The sequence below is a fragment of the Elgaria multicarinata genome, chromosome 1, assembly GCF_023053635.1.
Source record: "Elgaria multicarinata webbii isolate HBS135686 ecotype San Diego chromosome 1, rElgMul1.1.pri, whole genome shotgun sequence".
In the NCBI taxonomy this organism is placed as follows: domain Eukaryota; kingdom Metazoa; phylum Chordata; class Lepidosauria; order Squamata; family Anguidae; genus Elgaria; species Elgaria multicarinata.
Window position 1 is genome coordinate 94,555,599 of NC_086171.1, and position 21,719 is coordinate 94,577,317.

Consider the following 21,719-nt stretch of genomic DNA (forward strand, 5'->3'; position numbering starts at 1 on the left):
CCCTGATTGATTTTGCCTGAGGGATTGCCAGCTGTGAACAGAAAATAGGTTCCCACCCCTGCTTTATAGAATTTTCTGGATATCCTCTCTTAACTATCCCCTCTAGAAGGTTTTATTTTATTTTATTTTGGAAAGATCTACCCAACAGGTCCCAACTACCTATACTGTATCTCCTGCTTCTAGAGCTTAGTGTAGAAGGAGCCAAGTAATTCAAAATAGCAAATGAGAGCAAGAGGGACCTGTGGACATTAAACAATGCCTACATGGCTAGTCTGCTTCCCTTCTAGGCATTCTATTGGACGTACCAACACCTTCCTTGGCACTAGCCCTACATATCCCAATTTTATTTTTATTTAATGTCCTTGTTGGCAACTGGGATTGCTTCAAATGAAGTGAGTGTCTTCAGCCAATGCCATCTTAATTTCCTATGAATGTCTCTGGGCCACACATGTGGTTCATAGACATTCTTAGAAAGTGAAGGTGGTAGGCTGTAGGCTGATGCTTTCCACAGCTATGAAGAAAAAGAGACCTCTGTTGCTGCTGTCTGTTAAATTGTGGGGGCTACAGAGGTCACCAGGGGGCTAGAAAGGGCAGCAGTAAGCCTGTGTCAGGGAAGCCAGCAGGGAAGGGGCTAAAGAGATCAATGGGGGCTACATTTATAATGTTCCATGTTTTAATCTTTGTAAACCACCCTGAGAGCTTCGGCTATGGGGTGGTATATAAATAAATAAATAATAATAATAATAATAATAATAATAATAATAATAATAATAATTTTCCAGTGGCACAGAAAACGGGGTTCAAAGGTTCAGAACCCTCCTCTGCCTTATACTCAGTTTTTGGGTCAGGCTACATGTCCACACCACCCATGGCAGCCAATTTGTGATGGTGTCCTGAACAGCTTCTCAAATGTGCCCATGGGGCCAAAAAAGTTGCAGACCCGTTATATATATATAGCCTCTTGAAAAACACCAATGGCAATGCCCAGAAAACACCACGACCCATAGGAGAACATGAATAGTTTGCCAAATGAGGACACCTGCCATAGGGAGGGATTTAAAATGGCTTCCATGTCATACTCCTTCCAGTTCACCTGAAGACTCTTAAAAAATGACATAATCAACACTGGATAAGCTAACGCAGCAAAGGACTAGCCTGCATATTGATGAATAATCCTTTCCTTCTCAAACAGTGATAATGCTAAACCAGCATTTAGAATTTTTTTTATAGCATCACATTCATGGCTCACATTTTAAGATTCTCAAAGATCTTACTTCTTATTGGGTGTCTCAGCAAAACACTTCAAGGAAGATGTTTCCACAACTGTCTCACAGAATGTGACAACAGGATCTGCTACCTTTGAAAAAGGAAAATAGAACTGATAATTTAGGCATGGACAAACAACCTCCCAAGTGGAATTCAGATGGGATAAAGTCAATGTTTGGGCTCACCAAGTCAACATTAGAGATAGGGCAATGTCTTTCATACCTTAATATCAATCTCAGAGTACATTTTCCGTAGGTCATGCATTACACAGTCAAGATATAGTTCGCCTGTTCCCAAGATCACATGTTCCCCAGATTCTTCCACCTGGAGGAACATGCACAGGATAAAACATTATTAATATTATTCTAAATTTCAACAAAATAGAACAGATCATAAAAAGGATAAAAGAACACACACACGTTTTAAAAGTATTGATTTCAATTGGCTACAGCATTCTAGAAAAAGTGGATTATACATAAATTTCAATAAAAACAGACCAAATATCCATATATGTACCCATCTGCATGTGGTCTTATGTGCCACCCTTTCAAGTTTTGCGAGAATTGTTAGGTCCTCCACCTATTGCATTACAGAAGGTGAGCATTTTATCTTTCCTCTGCACTTAAGAAAACAAACAGAATTCTGAACTTTACATGGCTAGCAGCAGAAATGTGTAGTAGGACACAGAATCTCTACAGCTAAAATGAACCATCCTGGTCAGCAGCAGCATAAATTTGAGTACTTGATTGCTCGGGACAAACAACAAATATCACAGCCACCATTTTCAAGTGTGGGAAAACCCAAGCCCTAAGAAGCACAGCCTGGGCCAGAAATTGCAATTAGCAACTGAGAATAGAAATTTAAGACAGAATCAGGTCACAGGAAACACATGCCAAGTAGTACATTCAAATGTAATAACCACAGCTCTACAGCCCATCAGAAAATTTAAAGAACCACTATTTCCTTCTTTAATTGCCATGTTAACTGCAACGACAGGCAAACATATGGAGCATGCCCCAATTGCCTGCCTTACAATATAGCAGATGTGCCGGTTGTGCATCTTAGCAGAGAACTATAAAAGATCCATGCAAAAGCATCTGTCATTCTTGCCTTGACTCAGGCCTCTCAGTCCATTTGTCACAGGAGCACATTCCAAAGCAGCATTATTTTTTATCCTCATTGAAGGAATCAGGTATTCTTATTATATCATTTCCTTGTTGGGACCAGTGTGGCCAAGGAAAGTGACAAATTGCTCCCACTTTCTTCAACTGCTCCCGTTCCCTCTTGCCTACCCACTCTAACCTTCTGACATTGGGATGGGAATCACACACCTTGGTAGTGAGAGAGGGGTAGCTTTTGTTGACCTTCCGTAGGCCATCCAGCATCTTAGGTAGCTCAGAGGGATTTACAGGTTCCACAGCTATTTTGATGACAGACGTGGTATTGAACTTCAAGGGACGGAATATCTGAGCCTGAAACCAAACAGGAATGTATTATTCACCATATTTGCATCCCACCTTTCCTCTAGAGTTCTTGTCAGCAGTCATGGGGTTATAAACAGATTATTCTTACAACAGCCAAATTTATCTTCCAAGGCTAAGGCAGAAATATTCAAACTAGGAAGTGGGCTCCCCTCCAGATGCTGTTGGACTGCAACTCCCATCCCCCCTGCACATTGGGCATTCTTGCTGGGGCTCATAAGAGTTGGAATCACTTTTAAGGGGGATCTAGAGTTTTGGACATCTGGAGGGCCAAGGCTCCCAATCCCTGTCTTAAGGTGTGTGGAACATCTTGAAGGGAGGGAGAAGTTCTAGGGAGGGAGAAGATCCTAATGCAGCTGTGTGTGCGTGCTGAAGAGACTGAGATTTTATGTTTTCTGGAGAGGCAAACAGATCCAAGCACAGATTTCTGAAGTGATCCCTCCAAAGGTTGAACACCCATGGATGAAGGGCCCATTCAGTGAGATCTAGTCACAGACAGCTTGGCCAGTCCACTAGCATATTAGAATGCATTTTACATGCATAGTGTAGAGAGACAGGGTGTGACCCACTGCTCATAATACTAGGAGGGGAATCACGTCCCTGTGTATAGTATCCTGACTGTGATTTTCCTTGGTGATCTACCTTGGTGATTTTCCTTGGTGCAAGGAAACTCCCTTAGGTTTTCACATACTTGCAGTAGTAACTACTTTTAAGGGGGATTTAGTAACCACTGCTGTGCTGTCCGATTGGATCAGAACCAGGTATCCAATGACTAGGTGTTCCAGTACTAGAATAGAAAGGTGGATGCCCCAGAGCTCTAGGAACTTTTATGTGTAGGCACTTATCCTGCTGGTTCCACAGCACCTGTGTGGGAAGGAGCCACACACGGCACTCCATCCCTCCAGGCAAGCATCAGTCATTATGGGAGATCCAGGACAAATAAAAGGAAGTACTTCTTCACACAACGTATAATTAAATTATGGAACTCACTACCACAAGATGTAGTGATTGCCACTAATTTGGATGGCTTTAAAAGGGGTTGGATAAATTCCTGGAGGCAACCGCTATCAATGGCTACTAGCCCTGATGGTTGTGTGCTATCTCCAGTATTCGAGGCAGTAAGCCTGTGTGCACCAGTTGCTGGTGGGAAAAGAACATGCAAGAATAGTGTCCCGCACTAAGGATATATTCACGTTACACTGAATGTGTTCACACTCTATGTACACTTACTAAGATGGTTGTGAGAATCTAACCCTCTCTACCACTCAATGTGTGTAAAGCTCTTCATGTGAGGAAGAGAAGTGGAGATACGCGAATTAGCTCCACCCTCCCCTCATCATTCACATCACTTCTTACATGAGGATGGTGACTGTGGAGAACAGCCTCTTATATCTGTGGAAGTTCTCCCTGAGATTTTAGAATCCTGATTCTTGAAATGAAATCATGATTACCTTTACTTAAGTATTTATAAATGAATTATCATATTGGTAAACTTGCAGGAAAGCAGATTCAAATACACTGGGGAGAGGGTGGGATTGCCAACACTATAACGATAAATCTCCTTTTCAAAAACCAGGGAAAATCAATGATTAAAAAACCTGCCTGTTTAAGATCTGAGTTAAGGCTATGTCATCTTGGGTCAAGCTCCACAAAACCAGGAAATGGAAACCTAAGGTTGATGCCTTAATTGATGTGCCCCATGATCAATGATGATGTTGTGCTTTGCTTGCAAACTACCCTCCATGCACTCACATTTTTCCTTGGTCAGCAATGACACTGCACGTTGTCCTGGTCCCATATTGTCTTATGAAGCAACTAGCCTAACCGCTAGAAGACTTTCTCTCACTGTTTAGCCCATCTTGCCAGCTATAAATGTAAATAACAAACTGGCATGAGTCAGCTCACAGCAGGATGAGATAGCTTTAACTCTGGTCTTAAACCAGCAGGGCTTTTTTAAGCAATGAATTTATAATAGACCATTTATAGTAAACTGTGCTTTATTAAGGTGGGATGTTAATGTTTGAACCAGCCCAATGTCAGCACAAGAACAAACTAGAAAGGCAAATTACCTCTAGAGCTTCAAACTCCTGCTCAACACAACACACACTAAGATGAAAATGCTGGGGAAGGGCATTTTACAAAATTAAGTTAAAACCAGGCAGGGACAGGGCGTCATTGCACAAAACACCATCTTAGTATACTACCAAAGATATGGATAATGCTGTTCTGGCACCTATTTCTACAATCTACAAGACAAGGAAAATGTTGATAACAGCTGCTCTACCTCTTCGTTGCCTCTAGGTTCAGTGATTGTGGCTGTCTTCACAATAGGCTGGTCCACTCCCTCGATAAGCACCCAGTTTCCAGCAGGGACCCTGTTGACCTCTATGTGGTACCTGAAATGGAACATACCTTGATGCATCTCCAGTATTCCTGTCCTTCACTGCAAGGAAACTCCCTTAGGTTTTCACATACTTGCAGTAATAACTACTTTTAAGGGGGATTTAGAGTTTTGCAGGCAGGTTAAACCAAGTTGTTAATGCATTCACATGGGCATAATTTTATTGCCTCTTTCCCAATTGGCAGCTAATGCTGCAAAGGGAAAAAAGGATTACTTGTGTTTGAACAGCTTGAATGTCAGGCTGTCATCAACTGAATGAACCCACTGACACAATTCTACCATTCTATCATTGCCTCACAAAGTACCCAGGAAGAAGTTGATGAACTTTCATTGGTAGTTGTTAAGAAGACTGAATAAAAGTTGGGTTATAGTTGACAAGGGTGTGAATTGATGTGAGCGTGCATGCAAGAAAGTCCTGTTATAAAAAAAAATTGGCATTGTGTGCCAAATTCAGCATCCCAAGAATCTCAGCTTTCATTTGCAATAAGCAAGCTTCTAGCCCTTTAAGTATGCAAAGTGAGGCTGTGTTGTGTGTAATACATTGTGAAATTTTAGGAGGCTGTGAATCAGGGTGAGGAATATCTAGGAGTATGTTCAGCACCCTATATACAAACTTCTTGCCATTATCAGATGCAGAATCTGCACAATAGTCAGTATATATAAGTATGCATAACTCATAAGACTAGTTTTTTTGTTTTGGCAAAACTTTTATTACCCTTTGGTTTGCTAAGCTGCTCCCTCAATCAGCTCCCCAAACACTCAAGTAATTGAAAGTCTGACTCCGGAAGAAGCTTTAATTACTTCTAAAAAAAGAAGTTCCCCAATCCAAGGGAGGAGAGGTTGCTTACCTATAACTGTGGTTCTTCGAGTGGTCATCTGTTCAGTCACACCTATGGGCTTCACGCCTGCACAGATCTTCATTTGGGAAGTTTCTAGCTGATAGAGATTTTTGGGTCGGAACCCTCCCCCATTGCGTACTGCGCATGTGCAGGAGCATTCCCGCCCAGTCCCTCAGTTCCCTAGAGACCGACATTGCGGCCCATGGACTGAAGAACAGTCCCCAAAGAGGAAAAATGCCTATAAACGACACCCAGAGGGGAAGGTGGGTGGGTTGTGTGACTGCACAGACGACCACTCAAAGAACCAGTTACAGGTAAGCAACCTGTCCTTCTTCTTTGTCGCCTTTGTGCATCACACCTATGGGCGATTAGCAAGCTGACTTACCGGAGGTGGGTAGGTGTCTTATTGCAGGACGGACAGCAGAACGGCTCTCCCAAAAGAGCAGTCTGTTCTGGAACGTACGTCTAGCCTGTAGTGTCTAACGAACATTGTTGGGGTAGACCAGGTTGCAGCACGACAAAGGTCGAGCAAGGAGACCCCACATCCAAACGCTGTTGATTTAGAAACAGCCCTAATAGAGTGTGCCCTGATATTACTAGGCAAGTCAATCCTGGCCAATTTGTGAGCCAAGGTAATTGTCTGTACAATTGTCTGTACATGCAGACAGCCTTTGTGTTGACACAGGTTGACCCTTCTTACGTTGTCCGTAACAGACAAACAGGCGAGGTGACAAACAAAAATCTTTCGTGCGCACCTTATAAAAAGCTAACACGCGTCTGACATCCAAGGTGTGTAAGGTGGATTCGAGAGGTGTTGACAGCTGAGTAGGAAAGCATCCCCTTTTGAATGCCGTCCCAGACCTGCCCTGCTGCAGAAGAGGCGGCACACCGAGTTCTTCTGCGTTGCAAATAGGTCGGATGAAGGAATTCCCCAACGCTGAAAAATGATGTGGACAACTTGTTGGTGTAGTTGCCACTCATGCACAGAGGAAATCATCCTGCTGAATTGGTCTGCCAACTCGTTGTCCTTGCCTGCTATGTGGACTGCTATGACAGTGATGTTGCGTTGCAGGCACCCTTCCAAGATCTGTATTGTGAAGTTGACTAAACGAACAGATTTCTTTCCTCCCTGTTTGTTGAGGTGGAAAACCACCGTGGTGTTGTCGGAGGTGACTTGCACATGTTTGTTCCTGATGAGCGATACAAAGGATTGGAGAGCTCTTTGGACTGCGAGGAGCTCTAGCATGTTGATACGACAGGCCTTCTGTTCGGCTGTCCAAACACCCTGCGTTGTCAGTCCTCTGCAGTGGGCTCCCCATCCAAGGAGAGATGCATCCATTGTTACAACGATCACTGGGGAACTGCAGTAGAATGGTATCCCTTGGAGAAGAAGATTTGATTAAGTCCACCAAGACAGGGATGTTAGAACTGTGGTTGGTATGCGTAGAATTTTCCTGTGCGCGTTCGACATCGGGTTGAAGACTCTGATGAACCATAAATAGCGGCGACACATTTTGAGGCATGCGAATGAGTCCCAAGAGCCTTTGGATGGTGTATGCCCTTACGCTCTGTAGTTGAATGACCAGTTTGATTAGAGCGTTGATTCTGTCTTGTGGTAAGTAGGCTCGACTGGTGTCGGCATCAAGGATGGCTCCTATGAATTTTATCGAATGCGATGGGGTGAAATTTGACTTTTCCTTGTTGAGGCAGAGACCGAGGTCTACCAAGAGGTCTCGAATTGTCATGATCTGCTGTGTCAAGCTGTCCATGGACCTTCCTACGACTAGCCAGTCGTCGATATAAGGGTACAGCTGAATGCCCATCTGCCTGAGATGTGCACATACTACCGCCATAGACTTGGTAAAAACGCGTGGTGCGGTGGACAGGCCGAAAGGGAGCATTCTGAATTGGAATAACTGGTCTCCCATCACAAAACGAAGGAATCTTTGGGATGACTTGTGGATCTCGATGTGAAAATACGCATCCTGAAGATCGATGGATGTGAACCAGAACTTCTTGGTGAGGAGTGGGAGGATCTGTGGTATTGAGATCATCCTGAACTTCATGGTCCTCACAAAAAGGTTTAAGTTTCTCAAGTCTAAAATGGGGTGAAGACCACCATCTCTTTTTGGCACAGTAAAGTATTGGGAGTTAAAAAAAACCTTAGATATCGCCTGGAAACACACAAACAATTGCCCCCTTTTGTAGAAGGGCTTTTGCATAGAGATAACAAAGGTTGGGTGAACTGAACGTGTCCCAGTGGTGGTGTTGCCCAGAATTCTATACGATATCCCTCTCCCACAATTTTGAGGACCCAAGAATCTGTTGTTATGTGGGACCATGCTGAAAAGAAAGGGGAGAGTTGGTGACCAAAAGATGTCATGGTGGGTAGGAATTGAAGAGAGTCAAAGCCAGCGTTTGTCGGTGCCGTCGGGTTTACTGCGTTGAGGATGATATTTGTGTCATGGGCTGAGCCCATGGTTCCTTTAAGAGAATATCTTTTGCTTCATCGCAGGGAGAGGGAGAGGGGTTTCTTTGTGTCTGAAAAGGGAGTAGCAAGTGAAATGCCAAGGCTGCGCTGGATGAGAAGTGCCTGGCATCTGATAACGCCTCCCGGGGAGAGTAACAAGTTGCAGCTGTGCAATGTCTGGGAGCATTCCCCCTCCCTTCGGGAGAGGTGTGGGTTGCTATGGGGTTTCTATTGGTCAGGGTGAGTCTGGTGACAAGGGGGTCCCAGAAAGGGATAAAAGGCCTAGGCATCTAAGGGTCTGGTCTTTTTCCTGTGGGTGTCAGGAGTCCAGCATGTGCGTGGTGAGTTAGAGCATCCAGGCTGGGCCGGCTGGAATGCGGAAGTTCCACCCGGCTGCTGAGGGAAAGAGTTCTAGTTCGAGTGGCGTACAGCCAAATCGGAGTGAGCAACAAGAGGTTGAGTCGCAGAGTTATATGTTTGTTTTGTTTTAGTCCATGTTTGGGTACAATTGGGCAAGGGACCTTGCCGGAGTTACGGCTGGTGGGTGGTTAAGTGGGAGTGAGTGCGAATTCTATTAGGCTTGAGCGTGTAAAGGGAGAGGGTAAGGTATTAGTCCCTGCTGTCCTAAGTGTGTCATTCCTTTGTCCATGTTTTCCCCCCAAACCTCTTATGCGTTTATCTTAATGTGTGGACCCTTACGGAAGTGTGTAGTTTGAAGAATAAATGTGTTTGGTCCCTATTTCTGGAGTGTGGCATTGTTTCCTTGAGAACCTAGACTACAAAGGGTTAACAAGAGGCAGCGAAGGAGCGTGTGCCTGCCTGGTGAGTCAGGTCCCCCCTTCTCCGCCTGGGGAATTGCTGAGTCAAACAGAACAATTCCATCACAATTTGTACTGTGGCTGACGTCTGGCTTGGGTGTTAAACTGTTGGTTTTGCTCGAAGGGTTGTTGGCCCGTTTGAAAACGAGAATACTGCGGTGGTTAATTGCGATACCACCTTTTTTGTCTGAACTGTTGAGGTGGAGGTGCTAGCCCCATTTTTTTTTGCTGTCGTTCTAGCTTTTTGCACAGAGTCCATAGCGTCATCCGTCTTGGCGTTGAAGAGTCCCATGCTGTCAAATGGGAGATTTCGATACGGGTTCTCACCTCTTGCAAAAGTCCTGATGATCTAAGCCATGTGTGACATCTGAGCGCTACAGCACTCATCATCGACTTGGCTCCGCAGTTTGTTTGGTGTCTTGCTGTGTTAATTTGTTGTTTGGCTAGCTGTACCGCCTCGGTCTGGAACAGATGAACCAGCTCTCTTTGATCGTCGCTCAAGTGGTCAATTAGGGAGCTTATCTTCTCCCACAAAAAGAGTTGATACCTGGCCATTGTGGCCTGGTAACTGGCGACTTTCAAAGTTAGAGACGCTGTGGAGTACATTCTACGACTCATAAGTTCGAGACAGCGACCCTCTTTATCGACTGGTGCAGTATGTGCCTGTTGCGAGCGGCCTTGAGCCGATTCCACTATTATAGAATTTGATTGTGGATGGACAAAAAAGAACTCTGCCTCTTTTTCCAGTACCTTAAACATGTTCTCTAATTTTTTAGAGGCGGTTGGCAATGTTGCAGGTGATTTCCAGGCCTGTTGTATTGTCTGTGACAACATGGGTAGTAATGATATTGCCACAGGCATTGTAGCTTCCAAGTGGACAGCATCAAAGACAGGGTCTGTGAGTTTTTGAACTGAGCCCGGGTCTTCAAGCCCAGTGATTGAGCCATCCTCTGAATGAAATTGGAAAAATGTCCAAGATCTTCAGATGGGGAAGCTGGATCTTGTGAAACCACAAGGTTGTCCGGAGATGGAAGTGATGGTGGTGCTGAAGAGCACAATGCCGAGTCAGATTCATATCCGTTGGAAGGTGATTCTTGTTGTTGGGAGAGAGCAATGTCTATCTCCCTGTGTTGTACCGAGTCTCTTGACACTGACGAAGATCTCGGTTTTGAACGTGTTGGGAGTGGTAGAGACGGTAATGGTTGAGGTGGCATGGTTGGCATCAGAGGAGGTAAGACTGGTATAACCGGTTGAGGTGGTTGAGAAAAAGACGCCAATGGTTGTTGAGACAAACCAATGTTTGTTGGGCCATTGGTACGGAGATTGACGATGCCAAGGGGCCCAGTAGTACGTAGTGTTAGGCCCTCTGAAGAGTTTTTGGGGATGGACTCAGAGGAGGAGGAAGCAGAACCTTTACAGGCAGAGGCTAGTGTCACGGCTGCTGAACTGGTGCCAGCTGGGAGTGGGGCCAACTCAGAGAATGAAGTGGAAGCAGAGCCAAGTACCAGCGTGCCGGTGATTAAACCAGCAGGGAGTTTGGCCAATTCAGAAGACACAGAGGGAGAAGCAACAAACTTACCTGCACAATTGTTTAGGCAGCATAGGGTGGAAAAGGAAGACTGGCGCAGGTCTCTGCCTATTTATGCTAGACGCCAACTCAATAGGGAACACCTGTAGCTGCCAGGGAGGGGTATTTAGAGAGCTGGGAAGCAACAGGAACTTTGCCAGAGATTAACTGAGCATCCTGGCGAAAGCTCTTGATTCCTGTTTCGGATCGTGGTGACCTTGTATCCTGGTTGAACTTTGGACTGGCTTGGAATTCGTGACCTGCTCCTAGCCTTGGACTTCTGGACTGTTTCTTGGACTCTCTCTACCTCTCGTAAGCCTTTGACTTTTGGAACGGAGCTGGACTCTGCCTTATGTTTAAACGTCTTGTACTTTGACATTAAAGAGTTAACTGTGTTATTTCATAGCACAGATAAAGACAAACTCCACTGTTTGTTTGCTGAGTTTGTGGCCGAATTCTTGGGGTTTGTCTGGGCACGCTGCCCACATCTGTATCTCCGTCTAATTAGCTGGTCTACTGGCAGCTTTCCTGGACACGTGGGTCTTGGAGGCATAGCCCATTCTGAGCGGCGATCCCAATCTGAAGATGGCGAGCGTGATCGGTATTGACTGCGATGGTATTGAGGTTCGCGTTCTTGGTACTGAGGGGAATATGTACTCGACTCTGGAGAGTCTCTTTGGTGGCGTTGCCGGTCTCACTCTCTCGTAGGTTCCGGTGAAAGCCTTGGCTTCCTGCGGGGAGTGCACTGAGGCCCTGACAGCACTGGTGGCTGTGGTGATGAGTCCCGTATCTCTTCTTCCGAGATCGACACATTGTTCCCTATTTTCCATAACTGTGGCTTCTGCATATATTTGTTTTTGTGAGATCTAATTTTCTAGCTTTCTTTCTGAACTGTTTGCCAGATATTGGGCAACTACATGAATGCAGAGACTGGGAATAGATGAGCCATGTAGAGGGAAGGGAAAGCATCGACGGGGTCAGAAACTCTGCAGGTTACTAACACACTCACAGTCTCTGACCAGTGGCAGTCTTGCTCAGCATGTGCACACACAACACACATGTAAACACTACAGGTATTCTCAGCACCAGCCGAGATCCAATACTGTGTGCTGGGTTTTACATTACACCTGCAACTTCACACTGCAACTACAAAGCAGTGACCCTAGCGTAAAGCCTTTCACAAAAGTGCCTACCTTGCTACAGAGATCCAGAGGCGCCCCACAGTACAAATTTGTGAATCCTCTTCATCTTCCAGAGTGTAGTTTTCTCCAAGGACCTTGACAGGCTGCCCTGCATGGATGGTCCCACTCAGCACCCTGCCAAAAGCATGGAACTGGACCCCATCATCTGTACTGTACATCTTCGTGGTGTGGCACATTAGGGGACCCTTTACAAAGGAAAGTTTTTGCAAAAATTAGCATTTGTGTGAAGTACACAAGCAAATGGCGAGGAAAATAGCAGTCATGGTTCAGAGGAAGAGCAGCTGCTTTGCAGATTTGATTCCTGGCATTTTGAACCACTGAATCCCAAAACTGGTGTCTGAGAGTTTCTGTAGTCTCACCGCTGACAGTCAAGTCTGACAGCACTGGATTAAATGGATGTTTGATTTAATTCCATAAAAGGCATTTCATTACATGGGTGCATTACAATACATTCTGAGTGTCACACATTCTCTAATGAACTGTAGCTTTGTAAAGGTGCCAAGAATGACCCTGTGATATACACAAAACAAACTAGACAGGATAGAGGCAGCCATATTTGTTGTTCATGGATCTGCAGTGTTCAAATATAGAATTGGAAGTAGGTCTGATTTTATCCACAGGGGCACATGTTGAGCAGAGTTGAACTCCACTCCCCCCCGCCAATACTTCCACATAGTCCATTGCCCAATCTCTTTCTTTTCCTGCTCATCTCTAATACTAGACATAAACTAGATTCAGAGAAAAATGCCTGGGAACATAGACCATAAAAACACCCAAGCATGGTTGCTATTGCCATGCCTAGTTTGACCTAAATACTCCATTCCTGGCGGCAGCCACAACCATTAAAACTCATTTACTATTTGCCATTTTCCCTGTCTACCAGCAACAGGTTTGGGGAATGGACTAATAATATTCAATGTTTGTTGTTGATAATTGAAGTGTTCTTAGTCAATTTCGGCACAGATTGATTTACATATAGATGCAACATGTGCCCAGCTTTAAAAATCCCCATAAGGCAGTGGACATTGAGCAGGAAGTTGTTCACATAAACTACCTTGGCATGTGGATCAGATGATGCAACTGCAGGCCTGCTTTAGATCATCTACAGTATTGGAAAGAACTTCCAAATCAAAACAAATTGTTTTGCACATAGCTGCTTCCTGGTAAAGCAGTGATTTAAAACCTTCCTCCCTTTTCCTACTGCCAAATGGAGCTCCTCCTCCACATCACCCAGGCCCTGCTGTGTAAGCCAGGCTGTTGCCATTTACAAATAAAGAAGAGTTAGACACAACTCTTACATCTGGGTCACATTCACTCATGGCCTCCCCCAGATCAGAGTCCACTCCGCCTGTGTAGGTATGTTCAATCTTGATCTTTGCTCCTGCTTTTGGGGAGGGGATATGCTGCACACACATATCCACAAAACCTAGAAGAACAAAACTGAGTGAGACAACAAAACAACAATTGAATTGATAAGATTTTCAAAGAGGGGGAGCCTTGTGCCATTTCCCAATTTTTCCCTGGATGGCAACTCATTTCATGCAAAGAACACCTTCCACATTAATTAATCCGAAACTCTACACATTAAATTTGTTCTACGGCAAATTCTAGGGCAATCTTTTCCAATCAGGGGCCCTTCAGATGCATTGGACTACAACTTCTATTGTCCCCATCAAGCATGGCCACTACTGGGAGGCACCAGGTTGGGGAAGGCTGTTCTAGAGTGTGCTTTCTGTTCATGCACAGTCCTGGCCAGACCTGGTTGGGTTTGATTTGTGAGGCAACAGCTGAATGTCTACCCTGCAGAACACAATCAAAACCTGTCTGTGCATTGTATGGCAATGGCCCCGTTCAGACAACACGCTAAACCATACTGCTTAACCACAAAATGGTTAACGGAATGCATTGGTTTAGCATGTTGTCTGAACGGAGCCAATAAGCTTAAGGGCAGGCAAGCTATCTTTTACTGATCTTTCCCTACTATTTATTGAATGGAGCTGACAATTTCTGGTATGGGGCACATAGATGCATCCTGCCCTCTCCCCCACTACCTCCCAAGATAGGGCAAAAGACAAGAGAGAGGCTTTTTAAGAGTTCTAAAACTCATTCACACTAAAATAAAACACAAAAAGTAGGGTCATCCACGGAAATTGAGGTGCAGCAGATTTAAAGACAGACAAAAGAGAAACCAATTCACACAGGTTATTGCCAACTGGGGAATTCTCACAATCCTTCAGTCACAGCTTACGCGTTGTTTAGCTACCCTTTGGTTGAAATTACTTAAGCTCAGCAGTCTAGAAAGGAGATGTCCAAGTGTGAACAACAAGAACAATGAAGTTTACCTGTGAACTCCCCAAAAAATTTCTTGCATACAAGCCTCAGGAGAGGGCGAATGTTGAGTTTCAGCTCTTCTTTGGTTAGGTGGATTCCCAGTTCATCCAGAGTTTGTGGCAGAGTGGTGTCTACATCCCCAACTACCTGTGGAATAGGGTGGTGGGGATGTGAATGGGTGAAAACTGTAAACACTGCAGAAAAGATCTATACTGGACATGATGGTGGGAAGTTACACTAGAAAATTTGAAGCTGGCCAGTACAACCCCTCATCCCATTCTCTTCCATTGAGAAGTTCTGGATGCACACGTTTATTTCACCTACATTCTCTCTCACAATTGTCAACTTGTCAACTTTCTTTTATTACAGAATTCCTTTCCCAAGGAAGCTTGAAGTTGCAGGTTCATGAAAACATCCCTTTCTGTGTTACATTCTGAACTACTTTTAAACTGAGTATGGCTTTTAACAGTTGTATTAATATTTTTGTCACTGTGAGACAAAATAAATGTGAGCAATAAATAGCTTTGCGCTAATATTTTTAAGAAAAGCAATAAAATATTTTAATAAAGTAATCACAATACAATTATCACAGAGAAAAGTTCAGCAAGGCAGGACTGAGAAGATAAACTCCCCCCTAAAATAGGCTGATATCCTGCCTCTTGAATTTTTTTTCATGTGGATATAACAAAAGCTGAGCCCACTAATGTCCACCCATGATGTTTTTGCCCACCAATGGCATATATGACTATTTGCACTGTAGGAAGCAGAGCTGATTATTTCCATGTGACTTCACTGAGCAAGGTCCTTGGAAGAGGTAGCATTATGTATTCCTGAAGTGTGCATGAGAAGTTCAGATGTCAGGCATGCTCTGACAAGACAAGCATAGAATCTCAGAATTGAAAGGGGCTTTGAGGTCAACTAGACCAACCCCCTGCACAATGAAGGATCCAACTACAGCACCCATCCAGCCTCTTCTTCAATGAAGGAGAGCTCACCACTTCCTGGCAGTCTGTTCCACTATGTTTCTCCTAATGCTTCCTGCAATTTCCACTCTCTGGAGCAACATAGAACAAATCTGCTCTGTTATCCATATGACAGCCATTCAGATATTTGTAGGCCACTATCATATCTTAAATCTTTTCTTCTACAGGACAAATATACCCAGTTTCTACTATTGGCTTCTTATAATCATACGACATGGCCTTTGACATACACACAGAAACTTGTATATTCTGATTGGGCCTGTTCAGACAACATGCTAAACCATGGTTAGGCCTTTAACCCTTTTTGCAGTAAATGGTTACTGTGCATGTTATGTAGTCACCATGATTAAGAATGGTTCACACGACACACTAAGTCATGGTTCCATGACTCATTAAGCCATAATGTTTAGCTTAAAATGCTTAACCACCTTAGCCTGTCGTCTGAACAGGGTCACTCTCTCACACACATGCATATTCTCTATATCGGCTCTCTCTTCATTACACAGAGCTGTATATAATGTGTTGCTAAAAAGTTACAGTTCTGTGCCCAGGTAATCCAAATTCTGCATCAAGAAAAGCCGAATTTGGCATCTTCTATACATTATGCAAACTAAACAAATTTGCATAATTTACAACTGTTTTGGTAATTTTGCATAATTTACAACTGTTTTGGTAATTATGGGAGAGGCAAATACACTGATTCCTTTCCCCACAATCACCATGTTTCTGGCTTCTAAGAATTCAGAAGACATTGCCTGCCATAAGAGCTAGAAATATTTTTTTTTCATTAAAGCTAAGGTTCTCAGAGAGCTGAACTCTACATCCATCATGATATTCTATGCTTTTTCTGTCATGTCATGGAACTGTGTAGCATACACCCAAATCCCTTTGCAATAAGTTATGATAGACTGGGTCAGAGCCACCAAAATCCCTCCCTCCCTCTCTCTGGAAAGGGAGGAATACATTTCCTCTCCTGTATATCTTCCTCCTTGAAATGACTAAATCTCTCATATTGTAAAAAGAAATCCACATTACTAACATTCACAATCAGGAGTTGCGCACATATCCACCAGGGCGGATGTAGGTTTTTATTGGTATTACCCATTTTTACTGAACATTTAGTTATTGTTTATCTATAGTAACTTGCATAGTTTTATATTGTTTTTCTCTTGCATGCCACCTTCATTTTTTAGAAAAGAAAGAAAGAGAAAATACCTGAGCCAGTATCTTGTAGAGAGGCTCAAGGATGAATTCAACAAAGCTCCGCTGAGAGCTGCTGGTCGGGGCCTTTTTAGTGAACTTTCTCCTAGAAAATACAAGGTGATGTTTAACTGGTTCTGAACAACATAGTTCAGCAAGCCTAAATAATAAACCTTTCCTGGTAGCTATGTCTGGATGCTTAAGAAAATTTCTAACCAAGTACTAAGACAGTTAATCTGAAAAACAAATACACAAAAAACCCGAATAACGTTCATTCTCCCAACCATGAAGACTGGAAAACATGAGACATATGAGAATAATTGCTACTAAAAGCTCATTTTTTTCCTTTTCTGGAGCACAAGATCACCAATCTCTGGGACTGGATACTGGGCATCATGAAACTGTACCTATTACTTTTTTCTCTTTGAGATGACCCAGTAGATGGGCTTGATTCAATGGATAGGCTTTATAGTCATCTGTGAGGTTCAGAAGCCCTTTTGGACTTGGCGTGCTTGCTGGAGTAATTAGGGATATAAGTATTAGTCTCTTTTTGTCCACATCAATTGCACTTATGTTCATTCATCTTTTCCATTCCGATGCATTGATGTATGTTCATTTGGAGAGGAGGGGAGTGCAGGAAATTTTATGCATTTTTATACATATTTTAGTGTGAAATATGAGTTTTTCAAACAAAAATCTGTAACACAAAATTTGAAAAAATGTGGTATTGGAAGGAAAAATGTGTTCCAATTTGCATATGAGTTTGGGAGGTCTGATTTTGAGTTCACCTCAAAAAGCAGACCCAACAAAATTCTCAAGCATCCTTAGAAATAATTCATCATTATTATTATTATTATTATTATTATTATTATTATTATTATTATTATTTATTTATATAGCACCATCAATGTACATGGTGCTGTACAGAGTAAAAATTCAGAGTCATTTCTTCAGCTCTTTCTACAGTAAACTACTTGGTCTAAAACAGGGGTGGGGAAAATGTTGCATTTGAGGGGCTGATCGGATCTTCCATGGGCTGATGTCGGTGGGCCATGCCCACTGACGTTGTTGCCTTGCCCATTTTGCCTTTCTCCATGCTGCATGGAGAAAGGGACTTGGCTGGTGCTGTGAAGAATAGCTGCTCCTCCCAGCACCAGCATATGAATAGAATGGGCCAGGACTGGGAAGTCATCTGCCACCAAGTCCCCACTGACCGCATTCCTACTGATATTTAGGAGTGGAAAAAAGTGTGCAGGAGAATCCCAGCTGCTATCTAGCATCACAAATTGGATATAACAGAGGAGAGGCCTCCAGAGGTCAAAACCCATCTCCTACAAGAATCCAAGGAGGCTTTATGGGCTGGATGGGGAACCTCCATTGGCCAGATTAGGCCTGTGGGTCGGAGTTTCCCCATCCCTGGCCTAAATACTCATGGGCATGCCTATGATACACCAGGGTAGCCTTCACCATCCTAGTGCCCTCCAGATGTGTTGGACTACAATACCCATCATCCATAGATAGCATGCCCATTAGTGATGCTGGCTAGAGAAAATGGGAACTTAATGGGCTAGAGATAATGGGAATACTTAAAGGTAAGTATCCCACAGAGGAGGGCCAGGATCTCTTCTCGATCATCCCAGAGTGCAGGACACGGAATAATGGGCTCAAGTTACAGGAAGCCAGATTCCAGCTGGACATCAGGAAAAACGTCCTGACTGTTAGAGCAGTACGACAATGGAACCAGTTACCTGGGGAGGTTGTGGGCTCTCCCACACTAGAAGCATTCAAGAGGCAGCTGGACAACCGTCAGTCAGGGATGCTTTAGGCTGGATTCCTGCATTAAGCGGGTGGTTGGACTTGATGGCCTTATAGGCCCCTTCCAACTCTACTATTCTATGATTCTAAGACATCTGGAAGGCACCAGGTTGGGAAGGGCTCCATGTGTGTATGTCTGAATGATTTGTTTAGTACAGGAGGCTGTCCAACATAACCACTGGTCATAATGTGTATGAGTTATGGGAACTGCACATAATACAAATATCCACAACATTGTTGCACCAGACAGACAGTCCAAGGAGAGAAATTGCCTGACCTTTTCTCAGTCTCTTCTCTTAGCTTACACATTTAGTATCCTAAATATAATGATTGCAATGTTTAGATACTGAATTTACTTGGCCTAGGTAAAACTGCAATGGAAAAAGCCTACCAACAAGGAGACCATAAAAGATAGCCAATCCTTACGTCTTGGGGTTAAAGTAGATGTCTCCCCAAAGCCGCTTGGCAAACTCCTGGTAATTGATGTCTCCTGTAATGAACAGAAGGGGAAAAAGGTATCATTTGTGCAGCTGGCCCTTTTGTGGGGGTATAATCACCTGATTTAAATCTCAGTCAATTCTGAGAATCAGACTGACAGCTTTATCTTCAACTATAACATGCTTTGAAGCTACATTATTGTTTCATTTTGATCGTCACCCACCCAACTCAGTAAGTGAAGAAACAAACTGAGGCAAGGTTAGACTGCCATAGTAAAGGGTTTGTAGGAAAACAAGAAATGGCATGAGAAAGAGGAAGAGTATGCATTGTGCAAAGGGATCAACATAGTCAGATGTGGGAGATCAGTGTGGGCCCAACAGTATTGATATACAGCACATTAAGTCATCCTTACAACAACCCCAAAAGGTAAGCCAGCATTACTATCCCCAAATTGCACATGGAAAAGGCTGTGAATAGTGGCTTGCTTGAGACCACGTAGTGAGCTCATGGCAGAGGCAAAATTAGAACTAGGGATTTCCTGGTCCATAGCTCACTCCATTTTTAGCCACTAGCTTACTTATGTGGAATGGAAGGAGCCAAGAAGAAGCTAAGTAAAGACAAAGAAAAAAATATAGGATTGGGGGTAAGAAAAGTGTAGCGCTCAAAAGTAAAGACCAAGATTGCCTAGGAAACTTAACATGCTGTTCGCCTCTAAACTATTGGATTCCAATTTGGAAGGCTTGCTAAACACTTGTTTTGACAAGCAGAAACCTGATCTTTAAGACTTGCTTTTCTCTTTTTTAAAAAATAGAGATTGGCTCTCAAAGGAAGCAAATCAAAGTGCAGCCAGCAGAGTTACTTTAAAAAGATTAACAAAAGAGCAAAACCTTTCTCATAACCTTCAGCACAGATACAGGAAAGTTTCCAACCCTAAGAATAGACCTCTTATGAAGAGGCAGACAGATTCTCCACTAAACTGTACTGCTTCTTTAGAAGCTATATGTAGGCAGATCATAGCAGGCAATATAACCTCAGTCTTTTAATACCTGCAATTTCCTAACATGTATGACTAAGGGGGACTTAATATTTATAAGGGAGAAAATAACAAGGTGTACTCAGAGACATTATTGAGGAAGCAGACTAACCAGATTCCTGTCTATGATGACTCCAGCCATTTAACATAAAAGTTGCTTTTCTGTATAGTCCTTTTGCTTCATCAGTGGGAGTCCCCAGTGTTGGGTTTCTCAAGTGTGATGGGAAATGTGATATATAAATTTAGGCTTTAGCTAGACCTAAGTTTTATCCCAGGATCGTCCCGGGGTCATCCCTGTTCATTTAAATGACAAACAGGATATCCTGGGAGCAGGCAGGGACGACCCCGGGATAAACTTTAGGTCTAGCTAAGGTCATATACACACAATACATAGATACATTTCAACACAGAAAAGTCTAAAAATATAACATACATATACTTAAATAAACTGGAATTAGATTTCACAATATGGTCGAGCCTTTCAGATAGAATCCAACACGAGCCAAGATTTCTTAATGCTAATACTCATTCTGGTTGACCCTTACCATACATGTCAGTGTAGATCTTGGCAAAGGAACCCAGTGTGAAACAAATACTGTATTGCGAGCTGGCAAAACAGACGTTGCCCAGGAGTGGAGAAAGAATCAGGTTCTCGTCTGTGGAATACATGCTGCAAACAAAGAAGCAATTTTAAATCAGACATCAGCTACTTGCTTAGGAGATGACAACAATACATACAACAGACCTGGATTCTAACTAAAAGTGCAAGCTCTTATTGGTAGATTCACTGTTGTGGATTAACTGTAATCTGTGAGAGCAAATTTTATTCAGTGATACAGAGTTAAGGGCATAGCTGTTCAGTTTTTTAGGCTGCAATACCTGGTTGTAAGACCCACTGAATACAGTGGGACTTACTTCTGAATAAACATGCACAAGATTGTGCTGCTAGACTATATTACAGGCACTGTAATATGAAATAAAATATTAAAAAGAAGTAGTCGATTTTGTTCACAGAATTCTTAAGTTCTGTCACATTTCCTTCAATATCTCATGACACAATGGATTTTGATTAAACGCAGTTTTAAAAACATTTAACCAATTAAGAGTGCAATCCTATGCATGTTCAACTTAAATTTAAACTCTGCTGTTTTAATTTCATATTTTAACCTATATCAATTTTTGCTGTGTGGTTTTATCCTGGTCGTGCTTTTTATATTGTATTTGTGTTTTTAAATTGTTGGTTGTTTTATTATGCTCTTCATGGTTTTAATTTTTGTGAACAGCCCAGAGAGCATGGGCTGGCATAGAAATGAAATAAATAAATAAATGTTTAGACAGAAAAAAGACCTACAACTTCCAGCATGCCCCAACCACCTGAGTTCAACTAAAATGGCACAGTTACACTTTATCTGTAAAGGGTTGATGGGGTGGCGGGGGCAGAAGCCAAGATTACAGAATTTCTAAATTTAGACGGGCTCAAGTGATCAATAGCAGATCTTTCTCTAGATTTATATCAGTAAATATAAATCTGGCAGAACATTTAGGATTTTCTATTAAAAAAATCAGGTGTGGGTGTCCCCAAGTTTGTCAGTTTTTTTAAAAAATAATGTAGTGAAGCAGAGTGCTGCTTTGTAACTACAGCTACAACAAATGCTCTGTCCACAATACTCAAAAACACTTTAGAAACGCTTGCCGTTCTATACCTGATTAAGCCGTTTACTTCATCCACTATGTGTCGCAGCTTGTAATAGGCATCAGTAGGAGGCAATTTCAGTTCCAGTATCAGACGGTCAATCTTGTTAATACACACAGTCACTGCCAACCTCTCCTGCACTGCATGTTTGATCAACCGCTCTGTGTTGAGCATGACCTACG

General features: G+C 43.0%; 1 protein-coding gene across 2 annotated transcripts in view; it reads right to left on the minus strand.

The window, feature by feature from the left end:
- The window catches only part of EFTUD2 (elongation factor Tu GTP binding domain containing 2), a 98,513-nt gene that overhangs the window by 31,960 nt on the left and 44,834 nt on the right, over positions 1-21,719 (minus strand). For both annotated transcript variants that reach the window (XM_063132956.1, XM_063132965.1), the window contains 11 exons: positions 21,548-21,714; positions 20,390-20,514; positions 18,800-18,863; positions 16,574-16,664; positions 14,387-14,522; positions 13,343-13,470; positions 12,036-12,229; positions 5,032-5,143; positions 2,598-2,738; positions 1,489-1,590; positions 1,275-1,357 (listed from right to left, as the gene is read on the minus strand). In XM_063132956.1, the coding sequence (XP_062989026.1) occupies positions 1,275-1,357; positions 1,489-1,590; positions 2,598-2,738; positions 5,032-5,143; positions 12,036-12,229; positions 13,343-13,470; positions 14,387-14,522; positions 16,574-16,664; positions 18,800-18,863; positions 20,390-20,514; positions 21,548-21,714 (1,343 nt within the window). The remainder of the gene's footprint in view (positions 1-1,274; positions 1,358-1,488; positions 1,591-2,597; positions 2,739-5,031; positions 5,144-12,035; positions 12,230-13,342; positions 13,471-14,386; positions 14,523-16,573; positions 16,665-18,799; positions 18,864-20,389; positions 20,515-21,547; positions 21,715-21,719) is intronic.